Source organism: Lissotriton vulgaris, chromosome 1_1 (assembly GCF_964263255.1).
Source record: "Lissotriton vulgaris chromosome 1_1, aLisVul1.2, whole genome shotgun sequence".
Classification (NCBI taxonomy): domain Eukaryota; kingdom Metazoa; phylum Chordata; class Amphibia; order Caudata; family Salamandridae; genus Lissotriton; species Lissotriton vulgaris.
The window spans coordinates 1,294,659,393-1,294,678,445 of NC_141685.1; the positions used below are offsets into that span (position 1 = coordinate 1,294,659,393).

Sequence of the window (19,053 nt, forward strand, 5' to 3'; positions counted from 1 at the left end):
AATTCTAAATAGAAGACTGCTACTTTCCATATTGGAAGCGGCCAGAAGCGGGGAACACGAGGGAGCTATTTTCGCCATAGATATCGAAAAATCGTTCAACAGCCTAGGTCAGGACTTTCTCTATGCCATCCTAGAAAAGATGGAGTGGGCCAAGGGTTTATACTCTGGATGAAACTGCTGCATTCAAACCAACAGGCCCGAGTGTGCACAGGTCGTACGATTTCAGAGCAGTATCAAGTGGGAAGGGGTGCACACCAAGGGTACCCCCTTTCCCCCTGTTATTTGCCCTAGCCATGGAACCTCTAGCCGGTTTGGTACGGACGAGCAGTAGATACTGAGGCTTACGTTTGGGAGGGCAGGCACATCACATAGCGCTATATGCTGACTATCTTCTCTTATTCCTGAAAGATCCAGAGGGTGAACTGCGAGGGGCTAGGGATATGTTATGTTATGTTATAGGAATTTTTATAGCGCACAGCTGCCCCAGCAAAGGGGCGTCCCGGCGCTTATGATGGAAGAGTTCGAGACCTTCCCTGGGCTTGGAGTTAACTGGCAGAAATATCGACTTTTTCCAATAGTGGAAGACAGGCAACCGCCTGAGTGATTGGGGGACCTGCAGTGGGAACCCCGATGCTTTAAATACCTGGGGGTAAAAGTATACCACTCGCTGCTAGACATCCAGGAATGGAATACAGGAGGGGTGTTGTAGTCATTAGAGGACAACGTGGCCTTCTTGGGAAACTCCCTATATCTGTGGAGGGAAGGATTGCTTTTAAAAACGGTGGCACCCCCGAGACTATTGTACTTTTTCTACTACATTACCTGTCTGGGTACCCAGAGCGTGGTTTCAAGAGCTCGATTCATGCCTTTCGTCCTTTATATGGGGGACTTTAAGACGCTGGGTGGCCTTGACAATACTAAAATGACCAGCGGCAAGGGGGGGGTCGACCGGCTGTCCCAGACTTTGAGACATACTAACTTGCAGGGTAACTACAGAGACTTACGCAATGGACAGCAGGGATACTGACACCAGATAGGGAGGAAGGCCCTTTCTTCTCCGAGAGAGATGCATTAACACGTACCCTTTTGAGAACCATAAGGGCACACGTACAAAAATGAACACCAAGTGATACAGCGGAGGACTGGGAGCAGGCAGGGGCCACAAAAGTAGGGGACTTATTTAAGGATGGGGAATCGATACCATTTTATGTATTTAGCACGGCATGGGATATCCCTCAGACCCAGTTTTTGCTCCAAAGGCCTATTTGACAACACTTGGGGATGGGTACCCTTGGGCCTGATCATCGCTCTACGTGCAGATACGTAGGACCAGCTGAAGCACCATAAAAGCAGTCACCTGCCTGTACAGGGCGACAGGCAAAGACTCTGTTAAGCCATTAGACATGCTGAGAAACTACTGGACAGAAGATCTAGGTAGACCCTTTGAAGATAACGCCTGGGAAAATATTATGTATAGGACGTCCAGAGTTTCAAGAAATGCCCGATTTGGACGGATTAGTTTTCACATCCTACATCGGGCCTACAACACTCCAAGCCGAATTAACTGCTACTTCCACAGAGACGATAGAGTGTCTCAGAGATGGTGGGAGCGGGCTTCTTACACATGAAATGGAGCTGCCAGGCCCAGACCATTTATTGGCAGGCTGTGACTAACGAAACGGCCCGAATCACCGATCAAGAGGTTCCATGTAATCCAAAACATTGCCTGCTTGGCTTGTTCCCCCATACAGCTAAGACAAAGGTCACTGACAAATTTTAGGACTTGGTCTTCATACTAGCCAAGCGCAAAATTACTAGCAGGTGGAAGGCACGGAGCGGTCCTAGTGTAGCTAGATGGAAGCAGGAACTGAAGAAATGGGCGGGCTGCGAGGGCAGGATCTTGCTCAGGGATGCACGAGGAAGACTGGGAAAACTTGAGAGCCAGAGTGTGGTAGGCACTGGTAGAGGGTGTGCGACACACCGACCAGAGGTCCAGATCCACGACACCAGAGACACCGTCATGACTGGAGAGCCCTATAAGACATAGCTAGGAAAGAGCATTAGAACAGGTGCCTGTAGATGAAGCAACCTAAGTTAAAATAGGGAACATAGGAAAGATAAAAGACCAGGATCATCATCAGGAGAAATGGACAACCACACAATGGACAATAAAGGGAGGAACATTTAAGCGGGACAATATACTCTAGCTACCTGCAGTGGGAGGGGGGTACAGAAGGGGGAGTTTAGGGAGAAATTTAACACAAGAACAGATGTTGACTAATTTGATTGATTTACCTAGACAGATGTTTGTAACTGACAACACGAAGGTCAGAACTGGAAAGAATATCGTAAACAATGTCATAATATGGAAATAGATTACATGAAATAAAATGGGTTTCAAAAAAAAAATTTAGATGCCCTTAGATTATCTAGCCCCGATTGCTTAACAATGATCTTACTCCCGACAGGTTTGTAGCTGCTCGACTGTTACACTCAAATCGTCAGAAAATAATTGAGAAAGAGGAGCACCCAAAAGCCAGTGTGAACTATCTGAGTGGATGACAAAATACACAATAGTACGACTACATGTTCAAGTAACAACAGTTGCAAAATTACGCTGCAAGGGACGGCACAGGCTATTAAACAATGATGGACTAGGATGGAGAAAATAGGTTCACGGGTAGCTCCTGAAGAGTAAGAAGATAAATAGATCTAAAGTCATGTTTCACACTACAGCCAGAAGTCTTTTAATCCCTAAAAACAACAAGCACTGGCGTTGCCAATAGGTCTCGCAGTAGGAAAGTTGGAGCTATTACAATTGCAAATAACAATGCCTTTTATTTTTGTTTTCATTTTAAAAACATAAAGTGCTTTGTCATTTACAAAACCAATAGCTCCAACTTTCCTACTGCGAGACCTATTGGTAACGCCAGTGCTTGTCTTCTTTCCTTCCCTGTGGATTACGGATTGTTATTGCGCTATACCAGAAACTCTTGACGTGCTGGGCAGGCCCCCTTTCCCTCTGTGGCTCTTTGTTTTGATGGTGGTGCAGCCCTGCCATGGGAACCCTAAGCTGTCTGTTTACTACTTTCTACTCCGAATAACATGTCAATCACTTGGTTCCTCCCCTCGCACCTTCCTGTTGGCTGGTTGTGGAATTCCACCTTTATGTCTGTCTGGACCACGGGATTGGTTGTGCTGGCCTGTCTGTCAGCAGGAGCATCCCACAAAGATGCAGTAGTATGTATAGTAGTACCAGCAGCTGCAGAGGTACTGCATGCACAACAGACTTTTTTTCAGGACCTTAAAAGAGTGTTATTGCTACAGACCTCTCCCGCTTGTAAGTCCTCCCTGTGATAAAGTAAAGCTACTCGTGATTATTTCGGTCAAGAACGGAGAAGGCGACCCAGCCGTGAGCCCCAGGCTCCGCCCCTTTGGAGACCACGCCACACCGCATGCAGACATGGCATGTTTAATTACACATGTCTGCAGTAAAGCTGGAGACTTCTTGCTACGCACACAAGTGGCGTGGTTGCGCTACTGTTGTGTGTTTGGGATGATGCGTTATTTTGTATAAGGGGCCGAACAGTTTTGCTCATTTTTGCGTATTTTGTAATTGTTTATTGCATTACAGATGACTCTGCAACCTATATTGAACCCCTCCTTCTTCAGAATTAATGTAGGAAAAGAGAACACTGAAACACAAAAACACCGCCCGCCGCCATTGTTGGATTGCACCGCCGATGGCGCACTGCATCTTATGCGTTGGACCCCACCTTCCCTCGGGCACAGCCCTGCACCGTAGCCATCCCGTTTTCGCACTGCATTACCAACCCTCTCACAATCATTTCTCCACCCTAGTCTACGTTTGCAAAGGTCAGTGGCGGTGCAGGGCGCTTTTGAACACTCCTTTAACCTGACTGTTCATTTATGTTGTCGTGTTCGTGGCTGCAGTGAGTTCGTAACAGTTTCTGAGATATACGCAAACACCGATGGCAAATGCTCAGCATTTTAAAGTCCTATCTATCCGCCGTTAAATAACACGCTGTAGTGTTGGACGGCCTCTAGCTCAAAAAAAAATCACAGGGGGTTAAATCCATACAGTGAGCTACAATTTCGTCACGCAAACGTGAAGGTGGGCGTGTTATTACAGACCCTTAGCGTGATCGCCAGGTAGGGGCGCATTCTATATGTGGTTTTATAAGGCGCTTCTCTTTTTGTGATCAATGAGCGCCTTGGCATATCGTTGATGGCTTTGCTTGAATGTTTTGGCCTCGTTCCAGCACTGTGCGGTGTGTGTATGAAATTTGAATCGGGTGTCTCGTTTCCAGCCCCACAACGTGCCTACAAATCTGTGTGATACGCCTGTAGTAGCCATGAATTATTTGATGGCTGATAACAATAGCCGGCCTGGAGTCAGCGCCGCCTCCGGATTGGATGCAAAACGTTTTAGTTTCTGGGTCTTTTTGGGAAGCAGGCGTGTGTGCAAAGGAAGGGAATTTCCTCGGCAGCCGCCGTAAATACCAAAGCGCAGCTATTATATTGCGCGCGATATTGGTCAGTTTCTGAAAACTCCCTAATTTGGCTAGAAGTAACAGAGACACAGGTAACCACTTCGCTCATGCAGTCATTTATGGAGTTTGTTTTCAGGCTCCGCAGGCGACAGCCGTGAAAAGTTTAGATGGCATTGTGAAAAACACATTATACGCATTTTAGAACGTCAGTCTGGAAATTAATGAGAAAAATAACCAGTCCTTCGAAATTAGGTACGATATGACCAGGGCCTCAAGAATGATGCGAGAAGAAAAATATACAACAAACAGATGTACTAGTTGGAAGGACGGGAGCACGGGGTAACTGAGTGTGGGCTGGGGTGGGGTTACAAATAAACCAGCCCTTTTAATCGTGGGTGTATGCAAACAAAGATCCACTGTTTGAAATGTGGTTTTAACGGAAAAACATTCCACTGGTCTGCCGGCATCTGAAGTATGCATTTTTCCCTCTCCCCCGAGCTCTGCTATACCGATGAGTACTGAATGGATAACTTCCCAAGGAAAAACAAGCGCAGGAGGGCGATGTGGGTAAAACCCAGACTAACAAGGCACGAGTAGTTTTGCAGAACAGTATAGAGTGCAGGCATGGTGAAAGGAGATGCGTGGAACAGTATAGAGTGCAGGCATGGTGAAAGGAGATGCGTGGAGGGAAGCCGGATGGGGGTGGGAGAGCCTGGTGGGGGGGCGGGAATGCCAGCGAGGGGAGGAGAAGTGTGGCAGGCAGATGCGCGGAGGGAAGCCGGATGGGGGCGGGCTTGGGAAACTGAAAGTACGGCCGGCCTGCTGCCGGCCATGAATAATTAGGGGAGGAGAAGCCCTTTGATGTGCTGTGCGGCCGGGAATGCGCGTGCTTGTTTGGTCATGTGATTCACGTGAACTCAAACAAAACCGCAGGAATGAAACCCTTGGTTTCACAAGCATTTTGACCACTTGAATTCTCGCTCCGCTCAATGCGCTTGCGCGCATTGATAGGTGGTGAGACCTAAAAACTAGAGAAAAACTGAGTCAGGTAGTACATATGTATAATAGAAATAATAATGTAACACACTAAAAACACTATTTGGGAAGAAAAAATAACTAGAACACAGACAGGATCACGGCAAGCCTTCAGTTCCAACTGTGATTTATTCTGAACTATGAAAGCAAGACATACCTCACAAAAGCCTCTCTAGACAATAACATCCTGCACAGTTTACAATCTGGTGTTTGAAGAAAAATAGGTCTCATAGGAAACTATAATGGGACTCCGCTTGTGTGTCCAAAGGAGCAATTTTAACACGTTATTCTTGTTTTCAAGACCCGCCCACAACTTTAAAGATCAGTTTTTACTGTGAAGAACGTCATCTGTAGATAGGATTGACAGAACTTGTTTAGGTCATTTTTGAGCAATGAAAACAAGGAGCAAACGTGATTAATTTCAATCATTACCCTGGTTACCGATTTGCAGAGCAACCCAAGGCTTTCAGCCATGGACATCTATGTTGATGACACCCAGCTTTATTTCTGTATGCCAATAAGCTAGAACTGTTACAAAACTGGCATCTTACGCCATGCAATGACCATCTCGGGCAAAGGACAGATGTCTCAAACAATGCAAATCCAACGCCATGATATTGAAAAACACCTAAATGGCAAGGCGGCCACAATTATCCCCGATAAGTCTTTACTTAAATAAGCTTTCAACCAGAGAGAAAACATGGGTAATCAACTATTGCCAATGAGGTGGAAGTGTCGGCTCTCCTACCTCCAAGAGGACACCATAGCCCTGATTTCAAAGTACAAACGGGAGAAAAGTATGTAATGCGTTAGTTTCAGACCGGGGAGGAGGAACGGCCGCATGTGAAATATAAAGGATTCCGCTGGCAGAACTGGAGTTACAGGTAAGTAACTAATCTCTTTACCTCCGCGGGTGCCGCTCATCTGTTCCGTGACCCCGTGCTCCCTGGTGCTGAGTGGATGCCTTTTGGGATTTCACCTTTGTTGCGTGGAGAGAGATAGACTTCCGCTGCTTGTAGCCCGGCTAATCCTGCTACTTTTCGCGACACCCGCTCCGCGGGTGCCGCTCATCTGTTCCGTGACCCCGTGCTCCCTGGTGTGAGCGGCTCCACAGTCGGTGGAGAGCAAACGCGCTCTCAGGTCGAGCCCTTTGGCAAGTGCACAGTGCGTGGAGCCTACCGGGGGACTGCGAGGACCAGCAGCCTCAGCTTCACACAGCTGGTGCCTCTTCCCCCGGCGGCCACGCCCCCAGCCTCCAGCAATATTAACGCCTGGGTCCGTTTGCTGAGTGGGTGCCTTTTGGGATTTCACCTTTGTTGCGTGGAGAGAGATAGACTTCCGCTGCTTGTAGCCCAGCTAATCCTGCTACTTTTCGCGACACCCGCTCCGCGGGTGCCGCTCATCGGTTCCGTGACCCCGTGCTCCCTGGTGTGAGCGGCTCCACAGTCGGTGGAGAGCAAACGCGCTCCCAGGTCGAGCCCTTTGGCAAGTGCACAGTGCGTGGAGCCTACCGGGGGACTGCGAGGACCAGCAGCCTCAGCTTCACACAGCTGGTGCCTCTTCCCCCGGCGGCCACACCCCCAGCCTCCTCGTACTTTACCGGCCTCAGCTCTACCACGACGCGGGACGGAGCACGGGGCGAAGACCGGGCAAAGAGCGGGCAGTTTGAGGCCGTTCGAGTACGTGAGAGTCCGGTCCGGGCCCGGTCTCTTTGCCTGCCACACCAAGGACATTTAAAGTCCTGTGAAATGAGTACCAGGGAAACCAGAAGCAAAACATCTTCCTTAGCCGCGGCCCGAGCAGTCAAAGGCCCCATGGATACCTACTTTGCTAAAGCTGGTTCTCTCCGGATTGAGGAAATCGAGGTCCTGGAGCGAAGAATCTCCCAAGAAATAGACTGGGTAAGGAGATCTTCAATGGGCCCAGTGGCCCAAGCTAGAACCCCAGAAGACAGATCTGGTTTACCAACTAGTGGCAGAACTGACCAGGCAACATGCCTATTTCCAGGTACCTCAACTAGCAACCCAGAGTCCACCATCGAGGTCCCGAGTGACTTTGAGGATATGAGCCTCATGACCTTACCCAATACCCAAATTCCCCAACCCACATCAACAGAGAATACTGAGGCAGCCAAAGTCACAGAATCCAACACAGATTGCAACAGGGGGGCTAGAGAAGGGGCTATACAAAAAAAGAAGCGGGGGCCCCAAAACAAAGAAGACAATAGGATTAAATCCCCCAAACAACCTAGAGGTAAAGGGGGGAAAGGAGCTACCCTTGTCACCACCCTAGAGAGGACGGGAATGTCATCCCCCCCTAGAACTACTAACTTAACCCCACTACCACAGCCCACTAACACCGTGCCAGTAGATATTACCTCCGATGACATCACACTGGAGGACATAGGTACACTGCTTAGGTCCCTATTGAGTCCCCTTGAGGCTAGATTGATTAAGATCGAAGCTAGACTAGTCATCATCGAAAAGGCAACTGTGCAACTTGCCGATTCAAGGAAACTTGATAACAGCGGACCAAAAACAGTAATAGAGGGACCAGGACCAAAGCCCACTAAGGGCAATGGACCTCCTACAACAACAAACAATAAGCTTCCACCGACAAACCCCAAAGTTTCACAACCCTTACCAAACAATACGCTGCAACTACCAAAGGCCAATAAGGCCCCTATCCCAACACAGCAAACAGCAACTGCCACCCCAAAAATAATTCCCCAATCGAAAGACATTGTTTTGCCTTAGACTAATGCCAAGGGTGACCCACCTCCTATTGGAGAGAAATCAAATACCAACCGCAAACACAAGCCTATAAACCTCCCCCCAGAGGCAGCACCCTACACCTTAGTTGTGGCGGGGGTCCCGGAATTAAATTCTCCTATATTTGAATCCACTACCTCACTTAAAAACAAAGTCATCAACTGGCTCTCTGTAAATAGACCACTCCCGAGAGGAACAACCAGTGATATCGCTATGGCCAGAAGGGCAACGTGGGTGGGTTACACTAGGAAATCCATCAGGGGAGACTGCATTCTGGTCACCTTCAGAGACCCGAACACAGCCGCATACATTTGCACCTGGGCTTCCGATGAGGACTTTGGCAGTAATATTCAACCACTTCCTCTTTCATTTTTATACCCCTCAAACCTTTATAACTTAGAGGACCACAGATGGGGGCATCACCAAGAGTTGTTGGAGGGCTGGGAAAATTGCCCTAGGGAAAGTAACGTCCACCCACAACCTACGTTCCCTCTAAGGCGCGCACGTGCACAGCTCCTGACCTCACCGCGCACCACCTAGCGTGGAGCGCGCACACAGTCAGGAAGTCGCGCCGCCGGCCGCTTTGAAAGAAGCGAGCGGCGCGAATGCGGCGGAGCGGTCGTTAGGCGTGCAGGTAAGGAGGTGGGGGAGGGCTTGTGGCGCTTGAGGCTATGAGGGAGGGCGGGGTAGACTCTGGCCTTTTGTTTAAGTAATGCTGTTAATCAGAGCCCCTTCACGGGCTCCGATTAACAGTAATACTTAAACAAAAGGCCAGAGTCTTCCCTGCGCTTTCCTAACAAAAGAGTAGACAGTTTCCAAACACACGCTGTGTTTGGAAACTGCCTACGCTTTTGTTAGGAAAGCGCGGGGAAGACTCTGGCATTTCGCTTAAGTATTACTGTTTAATCGGACACTTGATGTGGTGGGTCTGCCCTTAAATAACAAACGTTAATTCCCCCGCTAATAGTTGTGGGTACCACAAAAAAAATGAGATGGCTAAACCACACAAATGACGGGGCTACCGTATCACATTTTAAAACAGGGGACCTCACTGAGAGAATTCATACACGCTCGTTTTTCTTTAAATAAGGAGAGGAGGTGAATTAATGCAGTGAATGCCTTAATATAGGAACAGATAAGAACTACATTTATACTTATGTGTAAAATCATGATAAAGTAACAGACAACAGTTTAAGATTTTCGGATGTTTTTTTTTTTAATCGCACAGGAAAGCATCGGATAAGAGTTCTGGTATTTGACATAGCTTGGTGGGCGCTGTGCCAACAAAGATCTGGATGTGAATGCTATTACTGGAGATAGAATACCCCACATGATGTGTTGAACGTAACCAAGAAGTACTGTGACCAAGTAAACGAATGGGGATTTAGGCTGAGTTTGATTATACAGGCTATGGTTCCACTTGGTCCCTTGCCACAATTTTCTCCGTGTCTCAGGGGCCCTTTATTCCGACTAACATGTTATAATAAGTAAGGTTATGCGAAGTTGTATAGATATACTACTCACCATTGTAAATGCTTTTTATTTAATAGTCGAAAGCTTTGCAATGCTTGTGATGTTTTTTTTTTATTTAAAAAAAGCCAATTTTCAAACTCCCCCAGGAAACAGGCAGTGGATGGGCTAGGCATCTGACTCCCTTTAAAACCCACCACCCCAACCCCTAGTACATCCCTTTCCCTAACCAATTACTTTGCACAACCACCTGCTCAATTGTTCACCCGTCCTCCCCAGCAAGTGCAATGTGGATGAGATCTACAGCCCCCAACCCCCACCAAAAGCCTCCCACAGGGCGGAAGCATGCCTCAGCACCGCTTCTGCCCCAGCCTGGCACGCCTTGAATACTATTTTCCAATCACAGGCTGTCCATCCCTGCATGGGTAGGGCATTCTCTGGCTAGAAAACGATGCAGTGTGCGGGCTGGTATGGAGAGGAGTAGTGGGTGATGGTGGTAATTTCACCTCTATGACATCCACTCTCCTGTACGCCACTGTACTCTACTCTGAGCCAATCTATTCTATTCCACTCTACTGTAATCCACTGTACTCTACTCTAAAGCAATCTATTCTAAGCCACTGTACTCGAATCCACTGTACTCTACACCACTCTATTCTGCTCTAAGCCACTCTACTCTAAGCCACTCTGCGCTACTCTACTCCACTCTCACTCTAATCCATCCACTCCACTCTCCTCTACACCTCTCCCCTCTGTGCCACTCTTCTCTACATCAGTCTGTTCCACACCACTCGCTTCTGCCCATGTTGAGCAGCAGCCATGCTGCCCTACAATATGACTAAAAGACATTGGCAAAATCAATAGCTCTTGCAAAGACTAGACCTATTGACTTTGCCAGTCCGTGTTTCTGATCACCTTTCACTCTTCCTTCCTCCAATTCTTTATTTTTTCTTCCCATCTACCTATCTTTTGTCTCTTAAACTTGCTTTTTCTTTTTACCTTTCTCATACACACACTCTTTTTGTTTTCATCTTTTCATTATATCTCTTTCTCTGTTTTACTTGCTGAGCATGTCAACTCACCTCCCAAACCCCTCTGTCATTGTATTCCGTGACAGTATTATTAGGTCTTGCATGCTAACAATGTGTGCGCTGTCGCTTCATGGAATGTTGTTTACTACATATGGGTAGGAACCTATCCGTTGCTTACCATTCGTTTACATCACTGTCACTCTTCTTGGCTACCTCCTAATATCCACAAAAGCAAGTGGGGCAGAGGGCAGGAGGGCACCAAAAGCGAGTGGGGCAGAGGGCAGGAGGGCACCAAAAGCGAGTGGGGCAGAGGGCAGAAAGGCACCAAAAGCGAGTGGGGCAGAGGGCAGGAGGGCACCAAAAGCGAGTGGGGCAGAGGGCAGGAGGGCACCAAAAGCGAGTGGGGCAGGAGGGCACCAAAAGCGAGTGGGGCAGAGGGCAGGAGGGCACCAAAAGCGAGTGGGACAGAGGGCAGGAGGGCACCAAAAGCGAGTGGGACAGAGGGCAGGAGGGCACCAAAAGCGAGTGGGGCAGAGGGCAGGAGGGCACCAAAAACGAGTGGCATTTGGCGCCGCAGACACGCGAGGTTCGGTTCCTGGCGCACATAGCCATGGTTGCAGCGCACAGAGACCCTCCACTGCCGCACACAGAGGAAAATAATCAGAGGGAACATTGCCCACAACAAAGGGGAAGACCTATAGAGCAGTTCCCTTCGTATGGGGATGAGGATGGCTGGGAAACTGTTACAAGAAGGAGGGGGGGTGATGGCTATAGGAGAGGAATCCCTGGGCCACACAGAACACACTACCCAGCCTATCTATCTACCCACAATAGATACAGTAGTTTAGAGACGGTAGACTGACAGGTGGCTGAAGAGGGGAGTGTTCTACAAGCATCTCCCACGATCGAGAGCAATTCACTTCCAGCTTCAGATACTCATACTAAGGCATCCAATACAGTTGAACTCAATCAGGTCCCAAGTATGACGGATCCTATCTTATCCCCAGCCAATATACCCTCCGGTACTAATTACTCCCTCACAAGCCAACTGGCGCCCATTGAGCTTATCCCCAACAACTCTGTTTCTATAAACCCAGCCACTACCCAACTGTCACATATAACAGTAATTTCTTGGAACGTGGCAGGCCTAGCCAACAAAATAGATTGCAGAGTGGGGTTCTTACATCAGCTCCAAAAATATACTTATTTTTCAAGAGACTTGGGCGCGTGAGGAAATACTATTTCCGGGCTTTGCCTCTTTTTTCAAAGCCGCTAAATGGGGGGGCAGGGGTAGGCCGTCAGGGGGACTCACGACCTGGGTAGCAACGGACCTAGGCTGTCAAACTACATGTCTAGAGACCGCCTCAGATGACATATTGGCTGTCTTACTTGAGTGGCCAGACTCCACGAAGTTGCTAGTCAAACATTTATTCAAGGCCGGTACCAATGCACAAAGAATCTGGCACCATAGACGAATTAGCTGGGCTCTTAGAAGGCTTGCCATGTGAACTTGCCTGCCTGGTGGGAGGTGATTTTAATTCCCGTTACGAACCACTGCCTGGACTACGCGATGGCCCTTCCCACGAGGAAGATTCATGTTGGTTCGTCCCTGAGACGGTGGCTCCACCCCCAAGGGCCTGGACTCGTTTGGCCTTGCAGATAACCGCCCTCACCCTCAACCTAGGTTTAAGGGCGTGTAATGGCCGTTGTAAATCAGATATACCCAGTATCCACACTTTTAACAAATCTGGTAGCGAATCTAGACTGGACTACATTATGGTTAAACTGTTTATGTGGCCAGCAATAGTCGATTTCAAAGTTACTGAAAGAACGGACAGTGACCATAACGCCTTGGAATTGACTTATTCCCTGCCTGGGGGTGAGGTTACATCCCACGGAACGGACAAAGACAAGGTGGGTCTCCTACTTGAAAATAATCGGAGGAAAGTCAAGTGGGAGAAACTGGCCAACAGTCTAGACAGAATACCCCAGCTATATGAAAGCTGAATATGCAATATGAATCCCATTTCTGGAGAATGCCTTCCAGTTAGGAAATGAGGTGCAAGATGATGCCAGCAGAGTAAAGCTTGCACAAATACACGTAGACATCATCAACACCTTAGAGCAGGATCTGTTCTCATCCTCAGGGAAAAGGAAAGGCCCCTCGCCCAAGAGGTCTTGGTATAACGCCGCTTGCAGGGAAGCCAAGGCCCATTTGTTACTTGCTATAAAGGGACGTCTTAACAGGGAAGAAATCCGCGCCAGGAGAAGATCGTACAAAAACCTCCTGGAGAATGCGCGGGCAGAATGGGACCATGATTACTGGGAAAATCTTGTTAAAGCACTAACAACCCGAGATTCCCGCAAATTCTGGCGCGTAGTGGCTAATGGCACGGAGGACTTATCCTCCGCAATATAGCCTAACATAGCCCCTACGGTATGGCAGAGCCACTTCGAGGCGCTGTATGCAGAGGGAGGAGGGGATCAAAATATGGCTGGTATTATAAAGACACCTAGTACCCCAGGGGTTCCTTTTACAGAAAAAGAGGTGAGGGAGGCCATTAAAGGCTTAGCAGCTGGAAAAGCTCCGGGGCTTGATGGGGTGCCCGGGGACCTGTTCAAGCAGGAACCAGGGATATGGGCACCTTATCTCACTCTGATATTCAATGCCATTCTGGGGGGAATGGAGGTACCCGATACTTGGAGGGGAGCAGAGGTGGTCCCAATCTATAAAAAGGGATCCCCTCTGCTTCCCGCCAACTATCGCCCCATCAGTCTCATCGACATATCCCAAAAACTCTTCGGTAGACTGATTCTAAATCAGCTCCAGGCCTGGATAGAAGAGATGGACATTCTGTCCCCCTATCAGGCAGGATTTAGGCAGGGAGTATCGACTATAGACCAAATCTTCAGGCTAAATCTCCTGTATTGGAGAACAGCTGTAATCGAGGCGGCACTCTGTATACTATTTTTGTAGACTTACGTGCCGCCTTCGATCTGGTACCTAGAGCGAGGCTGTGGAGAGTTATGGAAGAGCTGAACGTCCCTGTCGATATTCTGGCAATCCTGATGAGACTACACGATAACAACTACGCCCGCGTAAGGTGTGGCAAAGGTGGCAAGTTAACCGAAAGGTTCCCCGTTCGCAGAGGGGTGAGACAGGGTTGTGTGCTTGCACCGACCCTGTTTTGCTCTTTGTGAACGGGGTAGTTGCCCACCTAAACAGGATTGCCAACACTGATGCCCCAAAGTTGACAGGCAGCAGGGTGCCTGCAATTATGTTTGCAGACGACACCCTGCTGCTGTCTAAATCCCCTATGGGGATCCAACGCATCTTGGATGGTTTTCTAGAGTTCTGCTCTGAACGAGGATTGGAAATAAACCCACAGAAAACCAAATTCATGATCCCGATTCCTAACCCCTATAATCGAGCCCCACCTAGGCTAGGCACAGTTCAATTAGAACGTGTGCACAATATTGAATACTTGGGGATTACTTTAAATGAACATCTAATGTGGACGTCTCACCAGACAAAGTGACCATCAAACTGGCTCAGTTGGCGGGTGGCACTATGCGTCTGGCGAATAAATCCCCCTATCGCCCACTAACCCCAATCATTCATATCTACAAAACTCAAGCCCGTGCGGGTGTCACATATGGGGGTGAACTGTGGCGACACTCAACTCCCTAAACTACAGTCAACTGAAAACAAATTTCTGAGACAGGTCGTTGCCCTCCCCCAGAGCACTCCACTACTTCCCCTCAAATTAGACTTGGGAATTCGACCTATAACGGAAGAGCTTGGACTCAAACCCCTAACATTTTGGAGGCGTCTGTGGTGTAGCCCAGATCTTATACACTATAGAGAGGAACTACAAGAATTCCTGGAGTTACGGAATGCCAAGAGGATCCCGTGGATGATGTACGTCAAGGGAATGCTTGAGGAAATGGGCCACCCGGAGCTATGGACGGACCCTTTAAACACCTGCCTAAAGACTCCAAAAAAGTTCTTGTGAGAGCATACCAAGAACTGATGCTTACAAAAGCTATTGATGCCACTCGAGAAGGATCCTTGACACACTTGTTCCTAAAAGCGAAAGACTCCTACTGTCTCAAAAGTACTCTAGACGCTATTTCTCCTGTATTAACGAGGAAATTTTTACAGTGGAGATATGGAAGCCTCCCCCTAGCTTCATTTACAGCGTCCTGGTCATCCCGCTCCACCATAGAAACCTGACCAGTGTGTGCTCATCCGAAGGAGGATGATGTTCACGTTGTTTTCTTCTGCAAGGGATATGAGAAGAGCAGGAAATACTGGTTAGTCCCATTACTCAGGAACCTGGGGTTTAGATCTTTTCAACCTGCTTATAGAGTTTTAAAGACAGACCTCTCTCCCATTGTAGTTTTTGCCCTCTCGAAATTTTTAACCGCCATGTGGTTCACCCGAAGCCGAGTGGTCAAAAGACTTGTATAATAGCCTCCCCAAAAGTTATATTCTATTCTCACAGTACCCCTTGTTTTTTTTTTTAAAAAAAATGTTTTAACCATTGGATCACATTGTGTTTAATCCGTTTTTAATTGTGTATAAATGCTATGTCTCTTTTATGATCTGTGATCGAAATAAAGATTTTTGGATCTTTCATATATTCACATGCTTTAATCAGAATACTAAGCATTAATTAATTATTGCAAAACTATTTAAAAGAAAGCAAGAAGTAGGCAAACCTTTACAGAAACCAAGGTGATTGACACGCTTTATTGTAACTAATAAGGTACCATGTATATTTCAATATAAGCCCTATCAGTAGCAGGTGAGCATCCTGCTCAGGTCATCCTACTATACCACCTAAAATAGACTTAGGAGAGAGGAACATTCGGGGCCAGACATTACACAGCCCATATGCACCCACAGGAAGACACTCAATACCACATATGATCATAGGATTTGAAGTCAGGGATGCTGTGTACAGAACAATTATGATGTAGCAATTGTGGCAATGGTATCAAGGATTCTAAAGCATTCCACACTTATTTCAACACAAATACACTAAACTAAAGATGTGGCACCCTTACATGGTAAGCCCTCGATCTACTGTTAAATCCTTAGAAAGTGGTACAAAGTTTTCACAAATGAAGAAAGCTATTTAGCTTCCAGCAATGGTAAGATAAATGGGATACCAGGATCACAAGGTGAAGTCAGGACAAGCACTCAGCTCTTAGAACTTCCGACAACTTGACCACTATATCATATCTCAGCCATGCAAAAACAAGGTTCTCCTATTGGTATCCTTCTCAAAGTATTCTTCATACCTTTCGAGTTAAACACAAAAAATCCCAGGCCAAACGGGATGCAGTGGATGGCTCCTGTTCAATTACTTATTGTGGAGGTCCTGACAATAGCTACAATGCTCCATACCAAAAATGTTCTTGTATCTTGTTCTCACAAAGGTAATTTTTCCAAAGAAATTACCTGGAAAACCACACACTTGATCAATGGACTCAGGCAGTGGTGGCAGAGGAACGTACCGTTAAAATGTCTTCCCCAATAGAGGTCATGCAAGGTGCCATGGGACTGTTCACTGAAGACCACTAATTTTTACCAGATCCTCTGTAGGGGCCAAATACTTCAAGATGAGAGAGTCGGATAACAGACATGTGACTCTTGGTAAAAGCATCAAAGAGGAAGTATATAGCCGCTCAAGTCTTCAAAAAGGTTTTTACAGAACAAATGATCGCCTTTGTAAGAGGCTTTGAGATCGGGGGTACAAAGTTCAAATACCCCCATTCAACGGTCTGCCGTCAAGAATATCAAGTCTGAGATGTTACAGCATTTACATGCACGGAGTTCTCTGGAGCAACTAGTAACCTATCTACAGATGATTATTATCCTAACAGTCAACAAATAAATACCAAGCTCCGGTAAAGGAGGAATCCTTCATTTGAACAGGCATTCCACCTAACTTCCTTAATGAGTAGTAAGAACACAGTACAAAGAAACCATCACATCTTGCGCACTCTAGTAAAAAAGTAAAAGATGCATTCCATCAGTGGTAGATTCGCCGAACACCGGCAAAGGCGAAGAAAGCAACAATCTTGCTAGACAGGGATAACCTGGCCCTTTTGCAAGTGCTACCCGAGTTCTGCTGTTGACCTATCAAAATACATGGGCGTCTTAAAAGTTGGAAAGGAGGCCAAAATAGTATAATACCAGATGACAATTGGGATGGTGGATGTGTAGACCTTTACGTGTGCTAATACTGACAGAATAGATAAGCGAATTAATCATGGCTGTGCCGGACAGGATTAACAGAGAACCGTAACACCCTTTCATTGGGAGATCACTTTTTGCAACACTTCTCCACTGAAATGACTCTACTGCATATTAGCATATGGGATTAAAGGAAAAGCAGAGTTTCAGGAATTGTAATGACAAAATGAATGTACGGAAAATGAAGAGTATAGTATCAGAAAGACTGCAAAAGGTTGATATTTTTCTTACCTGTGGCATTTGTGATGGTGAGCGGCATCCCCTGCAGCTGGTGGACCTGGATCCCCGAAGTTCCCAGGGAGCCTAGACTGATGGCCTGCAGGCCGGGAATGGAGGACAACTGTGCAGGATTCAGGGTGACTGTGCCAGCAGGCATGGTTGAGAGTGTCTGGGTGCTCCCGGCTTGGCCCAGTGACATGCCCTGCATTGGGGTGAGGGTTATGGTCTGGGTCTGTGGATTTTGGACCTGGAGATTCTGCAGCTGAATGGTCTGCCAGGTTACCTGTCCATTGGGCCCCACTGTGGGTGTGCGGATAATGATGGGGCCAGAATTAGAGAGTGCCTGAAATGGAAAGTTCTGAAGGGCATCCTGTGTGATTGCCTGGGTTGTGAATGTCTGGCCTGACAGCTGAGCTGCTTGGAGGGTCTGTATAGTATTTCCCCCTTGAAGGAGCTGGGGCTGAATGAGAATCTGTTGCTGCTGCTGTTGCTGTTCTGCGTCTTTCTGCAGGCTCTGCTGGAGCGCCAGACTGGCCTGTTGTATCTGAATGGCGTCGCTGACTAAATTTTGTAGACTACCAGACCTCTGAGGGGTCTGGACCTGTGTGTTTGAGCCTGTGGTGGTACTGCTGCTGGTGGTAAAATTCATACTGCTGCTGCTGGTGCTGGCAAAGCTATTGGCATTAGTGAAGTAAGTGCCAGAATTGGCCTGTGAGGTTAGCTGGGAAGAGCTTATGGCAGACCCGGACGTTGTAGGCTGGGAGCTGCTGTCCTGAGAGCTGTTGTTGTTTATCGTTACTGCGTTTGAACTGGGTGCCAAAGTTGCTGCCCCCATACTGTTCATAGGCAGTAGCGTGATGTTCCCATTTAACGATAAGGGGAGATTAGCCAAATATTGGGCCTGTCCCGAGAGAACATTGTTGGTGAGGTTAACTCCTTGAATAGGAACACCTTGCTGAAGTATATTTGGCATGGCAGCGATAAGGTTACCAGCTCCGGCCCGATTAGTTGTTATGATCTGCTGGTTATTTCCAGGGACGATTTGAAACTGACCCGATGCATCTTGCTGCACGTTTAGCTGAGTTGGGCCTGTGGTAAACTGTAGTTGCTGCCCGTCAACAGTCTGGAACTGTGGGATCACTTGGTATTGAATGTTTGACATCATTCCGGGGAGACCAGCCAGCATTTGCTGGTTCTGCAGATTGGGTGCAGCTGTAACCACAAACTGCCCAGGTGCCATTGTACGGTTCTTTGAAGCAGAATCTCCAGAGCCTTCTTTAGAAGCGGCTGTCCCACCAGTTGTGGAGATGATCTGCCAGCTGCCATTGGCTGTCTGGGTGATCTGTGCATTGGACAATTCGAGCTCTTGGGAGCCCTGCTGCCCCTGGCCAGCGGTTCCATTTGGTGACTCAATCCTGCTGCACGTTGCGGCCAGCAGCGCCAAAGGCGACGGCTGGGAGTCCTAAACAACCAAAGGAAAAGTAGAGAGATTAGAAAAATTACAACAAGCATTGGAAATGCAATAGGTCTCACATTTGTTGGAGCTGGAGCTATTGGCATTGTAAATGGCAATGTTTTGTACTTTGCAATAGGTCTTGTATTTGTTGGAGCTATTCACATTGTAAATGGCAATGTTCTTTGTTCATCGTTGGGGTTTTATATAGCGCGAACTAAACAGCCTCAGTTGTGAACTCCGATTCATCAAAGTTTTCTGAGCCCTGAAATTTGCACAAGTAACGTGCTAA

At 47.6% G+C, this 19,053-nt stretch overlaps 1 protein-coding gene across 2 annotated transcripts in view; it reads right to left on the reverse strand.

Moving 5' to 3' along the window:
• The window catches only part of SP1 (Sp1 transcription factor), a 176,622-nt gene that overhangs the window by 140,531 nt on the left and 17,038 nt on the right, over positions 1 to 19,053 (reverse strand). For both annotated transcript variants that reach the window (XM_086965388.1, XM_086965395.1), the window contains exon 3: positions 17,321 to 18,770. In XM_086965388.1, the coding sequence (XP_086821514.1) occupies positions 17,321 to 18,770 (1,450 nt within the window). The remainder of the gene's footprint in view (positions 1 to 17,320; positions 18,771 to 19,053) is intronic.